General features: G+C 44.9%; 1 protein-coding gene across 1 annotated transcript; it reads right to left on the reverse strand.

Moving 5' to 3' along the window:
* Positions 1-968: 968 nt before the first annotated feature.
* On the reverse strand, positions 969-7,035 carry LOC115292578 (carbonyl reductase [NADPH] 1-like). The gene is made up of 3 exons (XM_029940635.1): positions 6,656-7,035; positions 6,006-6,113; positions 969-1,656 (listed from the first exon to the last, which is right to left on the reverse strand). The coding sequence occupies exons 1-3, from the start codon at positions 6,942-6,944 to the stop codon at positions 1,175-1,177; spliced, it is 879 nt and encodes a 292-aa protein (XP_029796495.1). The 5' UTR covers positions 6,945-7,035; the 3' UTR covers positions 969-1,174.
* Positions 7,036-7,683: the final 648 nt, after the last annotated feature.

Genomic DNA, 7,683 nt, shown 5'->3' on the forward strand with positions numbered 1-7,683 from the left:
TACAACACGGATGCTTCTGTGAGGGGAGGGAGGTGATGGGCATTCACGGGGGCCTTGGAGAGCAGGGCTTGGTGTGGCGCAGGACGGATCTCCCTTCAGGGCTCCTGATGTGTCAGGCCCCACTCCAGGGACACATACGGAAGGTAATTTGCACCTCCATTATTTTCAACCTGTTGACCATATTACTTCATTTACTCTTTGTGGCAATCCTATGTCTTCCCCCCAGATTTTACACTTGAGGAGATTGACATACAACAACTGGCAGAATTTTGCTCAAGGTCATCCCATAAGGCGGCAGGGCCAAGACCTTTTTATTTTCAGATGTTTGTTGTGAAAACTTTCAAAGAGGAAAATGGAAAGAATAGGACATTAGACACCCAAATGTCCACCAAACTAGCCTCAGCATTGATGAGTATTTTATTATCGTCTGTTTTCTCTAGAGATTTTTCCAGATTTTGTTAATGTTATAAACTTGGTGACACTTTATCCCTACATGAATAGCGCATTTGCCTTGAGGAGATTTGACAATAATTCTTTCATATCAATTGATATCCATCCATGTTCACTTTCACCCTTGTCCTGCGTTGTGTTATGGCACCTCTAGTGCCCATTCCCATTTCTCACATTGAAGCAACTTTTTCTCTAATGACTCTGATATGTAAGGGGACAACGGTGGATGTGTATCCATGTTGAGGTGGCCATGTCATAGTAGAGGCTGATAAACAATACTGGCTGGAGAAATCCAGCCCCATTCGTGGGTCTATACATTATCTATGGTGACTTTCAAGCTAAACAGCAGATTTGAGTAGGTCCACCAGAAACCTTTGGCCTACAAATGCAAAAATATTCACTTTGGGGCTCATTGACTAATGTGTACCAACTCCTATGTTAAACTGCCCCCTCTCTTGACCTAACTTAGATTCTGTTAGTTCTTTTGGCTGGTTGGTAAGGAATAAACTGCACACATGGACATTTACTGAGAATTGTTTATTGATCTATGATGTTCATTCATTATTGTCATTAATTCCACTTGTTTTCTCATATATCACAGAAGAAATCACAAAAGACTTCACAGAATTAGTAGACAATTCAATGTGAGTACTTGATATGAAAATTTTTTTTTCAATAAGGATATTGTTGATAATGAAATATGTTTGGTCAAATCATGGCAATATCATAATAAGGCCCATGAAGGGAACTCAGGGGGGGGTTCCCATTGTTCAACTTTCTTCTCCATAACAAACTCCCCATGAGGCCCCTCAGCATCTGAGGGCAAAAAGGCCAAGTAGACGGGGGTCTCTGCTCCTTCTTCTGGACTTTTAATGGCTGTAGGTCCACCCATGTCTGTTCTCACCCACCCAGGGCAGCAGGCATTCAGGAGGATCCTGTCCCCTCTCCTCTGCTCACTCAGCTTCCTGGCATAGATTTTAGACAGAACTGTGATACCCATCTTTGATACTCCATATGTGAGCATTTTCATATCAGGCCAGCCCTCGTTCTGGTGCACTCTGTTCTTCGTATCATTCACGAACTTTTTCATGAGTCCCACCAGCTCTTCCTCTGTGATGACCTCACTTCTGAACTTCTTCTGCATTCCTGGGCTGCAGTATTTAAGAGCTACTAAGCCCAGTATGCTAGACACATTTACCACTCTGCCTAAAATACAACACAAGTAGTCATGTAGAATGGCATGCACAAGAATGATGAATACCAAAATTGCTTGGATTTGTCCATTTGGGAGACAATTACCAGTTTTCTATGAGTGTTAATGTAGCCTTCCTACATAAGTGAAGGACACAATACAGTCTTGACCCTTGTAACACTCATAATGTCTCAGAGGACGTCAGAGAAATGATCTAACAGGGAGTGCAGTGCCCAGATGTCCCATAAAGAAAAGATAGTGTTTAATATAGGAATGTTCTATCTGAAGGTAAGGAGGCACTCACTGCAATGATGAGGACAGAGCTACTTTTCTTCACAAGCCCCCTTTGGGACCACTTATGCTCTGATGGGCAGTGTTCTATGAATGAGTGTCTATCAACCAATGAACAACTGATCAGTTTATTGATGACCTTTCTGAAGGAAAACAGACTGCATGGACTTGTGGGTTGTCACTCTGCTGGGACCTGGTAAAAACAAATAACCTCATGGGCCATGGTGCATGCTACTCTCTCTTACTGGGATTTCATTAACTTGAGAGCAGTGAGAAAACACTAGGCAGTATGGTCATGGAAAGGGGCAATGGAACAGTCCAATGTTAAAGAGATGACATAAAAAGAAATGCTACAACAAGGATGAATCTTGATAACATGACCCAAAATAAAGTGGCCAGTCACAAAAGACTACATTATACGACTCTTCATATGGGGATGTCCAGGAAAGTAAATGTTCAGATAGAAAATAGATTTGAGGTTACTTATGGCAGTGGAAATGCAGGACCAGAGGGCTGAAGTCAAGGGCACAAGTTCTCCTTGGGGTGAAGACAGTGTGCTACTCTTGATTAGCATGATCTTTATTTTTAGGAAAATCTCCATCTCCAAAATTCAGGGTCCTAAAGCAGAGCCACAATGATCTCTACAACACAAGATATTTTAGACATCATCTCATCTGGGGTCATAAACTTCAAGGGCAGTCTTTGACTCTTCAGGTGATTCAGAATCTGTAAATCCAAGCTGGATCTCATGACGTTTGATGATTTAACATTTGTCACATTCCCTGAAAGATTCATGTTTTCTGGTATCAGGAGGACCAGTTATTCAGTCTCTTGACTGATAAGGGGTTTTTGGAGACACTTCAAAGTTTTCAAATATGTCTCCTGTGGTTTTCCCTGATGTACCTGGGAGTCCTGTGATAAGGAAAACATTGGCCCAATAGAGCAGAGTCCCTTTATTTTCTGTTTGTCTTACCTTACTGGGCAAGGCTTCATTTGAAGAAGGGAGATGTAGAGAAAATGACTTAAGGACCTTGAGTAGTGGGAAGAAACACTAGTTTAGATGTCACATGACCTCAGTCTTCAACCAGCTCTGCTTGTGACCTTGAGATCCAAGATTCCTCCAGGTTCTTAATGGGGATCATATATAAAATGCCTAGCACATCACATCTAGAAATATCTAGTCACCTATCTTTTCTAGAACCAATATGTCAGAGTGTGTGCATGTGTGAGATACTTCACTATTGTAATTTTCCCTCCAAATTCCTCTAGTGTGTTTTTTCAGACTACAGTATATTACAAAGCAGTACAATTTCAAAGGAAGGTTGAGAACAACTTCTGTAAGATTTCCTTGGTAACAGTAGCCTTAATAAGACCATATTTTTACCTAATGTTTTAAGCTTATGTCTGATGAACAAGAGTGCTCAGATTTCCAATGTTTGCTCAATTCCTTAGGGAGGATTATAGCTTAATATCTTTTTGAAAGAAATGTAGAGTATAATTTAAAGAGAGAAAGAATAACAACAGCTTATCCCTTCAAAGAGGATATGAATTTTTGTGGAATGAGAATGAAAAGATAGGGAATGTGGGGAGGGATTTATATGACATTGATACTAACTGCGTGGTTAAGACTGGTGATGGGCAACTGGTTGTTGTAAGTTCCTACCTTTATTTTCTGCCTAAATCATTTAACTAAACTGCTATTGAAGAAAGGATTAAAATATAAGAAGAATTGGGGTGCCTAATTGGCCCAGTTGGTTTAAGCATTCAACTCTAGATTTTGTTCAGGTCATGATCTCATGGTTCATGAGACCAAGGCCCTGCTGGGCTCTGCAATGAAAGTATGGGGCTTGCTTCCCCCCACTGAAGTGCGCTCTCACTCTCGCTCTCTCTCTCTCTCTCCCTCCCTCTCTCTCTGTCTCTCCCTCTCCCTCTCTCAAAATAAAGAAATAAGCTTAAGGGGTGCCTGGGTGGCTCAGTGGGTTAAGCATCCAGCTTCTGCTTCGGCTCAGGTCATGATCTCACAGTTCGTGGGTTTGAGCCCCACGTTGGGTTCTGTGCTGACAGCTAGCTCAGAGCCTGGAGCCTGCTTCGGATTCTGCGTCTCCCCCTCTCCCTGACCCTCCCCTGCTCATGCAGTCTCTCTCTGTCTCTCAAAAATAAATAATAAAAAAACATAAAAAAATAAAAAAAAGAAATAAACTTAAAAATATAAGAAGAGGGGTGCCTGTGTGATTCAGTCATTTGAGTACTGATTCAGTTGGTTAAAAATAAAAGAAGAACCAACATTTACTATCTCTCAATATCCTTAAGCCAAGATTCTGTCTTTTGGTTTGTCCTTCCATTCCTAAAAACAGAGCACACGTTGGTCTTTTGGGTGTGTTTTGACCCACAGAGAACTGGTGGATATCATTAGAGATTGTTCTTTGTATCCTGGTGTCTGAAGTATGGGGGAGACGGGGCGGTATTTCCTCTGGCTACCCTAGCTAGGACTTCTCCCAGATAGTCTCCCCAGAGAGGGTAATGTCCTGATACATGAACCACTGTGGCTGCCATCCCCTCAAATAATGGAAGAACTTATTTCCAAAGGCAAGAAAACCCTGCTCTTACTCTGAGAATATAGCTTGAATTCCCATGTCCATGAGTTTAGTTTTCCTGAGGCAAGATCAATATTTGACTAGAGCCTGTCTTATCAAATGCAGGAGAGCACTCATTCCTCAATCTGGTCCAAGGCCAATACACAACAGGCCACCACAGTGTTCAGTAATGAGAAAACAATAGCCGGACGTGTGATTTTTGCCTTCTAAAGGGAATACATGGAGGTTGTGTGATGCTGGCACTTGGAACTCATCCCACATCAACACTGTGGTGAGTAACGGAGTCAGGGGACATTTGAGAACTGTCCTTTGGGTGTCAATGAAGCCAGTGCAGAAGAAGTGATAGAGGTTTCCAGGATGGAAAAGGCCATGGGGGCAGAACTGAGAGTAAACTGAACATGCATGTACTCATCAAGCAGACATCCTAATCTTTCTAAAAGTATCAGCTTTACTTAATTAGTGTACTGAATGGTGATGGTGCCTCCATCACATCATTGTGGGGGTAAATATTACAGTAGTTAACAACCAAGGAATTATGGCAGTTTGTTTTGTGCAAACATTGAACATGGTGACAGGATGTTGATCAGCCTGGATTGTGGCAGGTCTGATGACAGAGATCTCTACAAGTTATGCTCAGGATTGGACTTTGCTCCTGAATGACTTTTGTGAGTAAGTGAGCACTCAGAGAGTACAGTGAATAATCAGAAAGGAAAAGACAGAAGAAGCAGTGTCTCTTAGGAAGGTTACAATGGTCTAGAAACAACAGCCGAGTCTCTGTTGGTGAGCTGGGATGGAGAAAGCTTGGGGACAAAATCTATAGGACAACTGTTAGGACCTGGTCAGTGATAACCTAGAAGTGGGCATGGTGACCTCATTTTTCATGGTGGGTGGATGGAGTGATCTGTGGCCAGGATGATATTGGGAAAGTACAAATGTCATCTCCATATTTTAGATGTTTAGGTGGGGGTGGGGGTAGGGGGTGAAGGGGTCAGATTTGAGGAGGGAAGAGGGCATCCTGAGGAGAAGGAGATGCAGGAAGAGAAGGTTCTAGGGAATGTTCTAGGAGGGTAACAGATTTTAGGGGAGCCTGAGAAGTTTGGATAGTGAAAAGTCCAATAGCCTGAATCGAATCCTCAATGGGAGGGAGAGGGAGAAGACAGGGTCCAGGAAGGAATCCCCAGGGAAGTGCACCTGTGAGGGGCACAGAGTGAAGAAAAGGCCTCTGTGAGGAGAGTTTGGAATGAAGACATGAAGGAGGGGAAAGAGCCAGTTGTGAAAGGCCAGCGGGACAGAGGGCACTGCTGAGTGCTGGACACGTGTGTACAGAGTCCTGAAGAGGGCACCAGTCCAGATGGGGACACAGCAGGGAGGCCAGTGTGGGGGTGCAGGGAGAGGGAGCAGGGCCCACAGATGAGGTCAGAGAGGCAGGGCCAGATCATTCTAGAAACAGGACTGTTTGGGCCCCTCATCACACCTACCTTGGGGTTTTATTAGAGGCAGCAGTTCTGTGCACATGTCTCTGGTACCAAAGAAGTTTGTTTTCATTGTGGCTTCTGCTTTAATGTGTAAGGGTTTGTGATCATCAGCTGGTAGGGGAGAAGGAGAATAGGTTCGTAAGTAGTCGCATTCTAAGAATATTCCACAAAGTGACTAACATATTTTTTTCATGTGCAAACTGGTGAATTCTCAGCCCTTTCTGTATTAGGTACTATTGTCCTGGGGTGAATTATCTGGCTGGTTGATGCTGTGCAGCTTTGTAAGTTGGCACCATTCGGGGAGGTTAAGGGAAGGATGTACATTGGGATTTCTGTGTATCCTTGTTTACAATATGTTGTTTAGTGCATATAGTCCTATTTACCAAAGGACTCAGAAACAATCTGAGGGAAACATGGAAAAACCTGGGGGAGGTCCCTGAGATTCTGATCTGTGGCAATGCCAAGGTCTTCCGGCTGGAAAGGCTTGCAACTTCTGGAGGGTTCTGCTCTCCCTGTGCCTCCAGTTTATTTTCTTGCCTAAGGAGGTTGTTCTAGATCCTGGCCCCAGAGCAGGGGTTCAGACACCAGCCCCCAAACCACCCTGAGTGGTCCCCTAGGGAGTCCTTGAAGGCTAAGAGTTCCCACATCCTTACTATCAAAGAAGACGCCCGCGTTGTTGACCAGCACGTCCAGGCCCCCATACTCCTTGCGCAGGAAGTCGCGCAGGGCGTGGATGCTCTGCAGGTCGTCGATGTCCAGCAGGTGGAAACGCGGACTCAGGCCCTCCGCCTGGAGCTGCTGCACGGCCGCCTGGCCCCGCTCCGCGTCCCGCGCAGTGAGCACCACGTCCCCCCAAAACTGCCGGCACAGGTCGCGCGCGATGGCGAAGCCGATGCCCTTGTTGGCCCCGGTCACCAGTGCCACACGGGTGTGTGAAAACATGGCTGTGTGGAATGCAAGTGAGGCCCTGTGTGTGGAGCAGATGGTGCTGTGGGCCACACTGAGGTCTAGTGGGGCAGAGGCCTGGCCACAGTCAAAGATGCCAATTGAACTGTGTTCTGGGATGCTGGGCTGTGACTCCTAGAGCCCGAGGCCCCGCCTCTCCAGAAAGGAGGGGCCAAAGTTCCAGAGGCTTCCTAATGAATCTGTATCAAATCTGTACCTCCCGGGGCTGCACCAGGACTATGTGCAGGATCCTTAGGATCCTACATCTGAGCCAAGCAATGGTTTGAGGTCACCTAGTGTGTTTCCCCAAGCTAAGGTGGTTGGTCTTAGTGATTCATGGTAGGTGAACTAAGATTCTGGGCTAACCTCAAAAGTAAAATGGAGTACAGATAGTATCTTGGGAACATGTCCTTCTTCCTCTTCCAAGAGGCAGTGAAGTTGCTTGCACAGGAGAACTGCCTTGGAGGACACAGACCCCTTTGCTTTTTAAGGAGAATCTCCAGGGTCAGAAACAGAGAATTAGGTCCTGTGCAGAGGCTGGGGTGTGGGCAGGGCTCCTCCCTCTGTGAGATTCCCAGTGGGCCCGGAGTGGGAGGGAATGTTTATGAAGCTCACTGTGGCCAAGGAATTGTTTGGAATGTTTGATCTAATGGTTACATAATCTGTTTGCCTATTCTGCCTATTTCTTGTGTTTGTCCAAGGTCAGAGTTGCTAAGTGTTATATATAATTATTTGT

Source organism: Suricata suricatta, chromosome 5, assembly GCF_006229205.1.
Source record: "Suricata suricatta isolate VVHF042 chromosome 5, meerkat_22Aug2017_6uvM2_HiC, whole genome shotgun sequence".
Taxonomy (NCBI): domain Eukaryota; kingdom Metazoa; phylum Chordata; class Mammalia; order Carnivora; family Herpestidae; genus Suricata; species Suricata suricatta.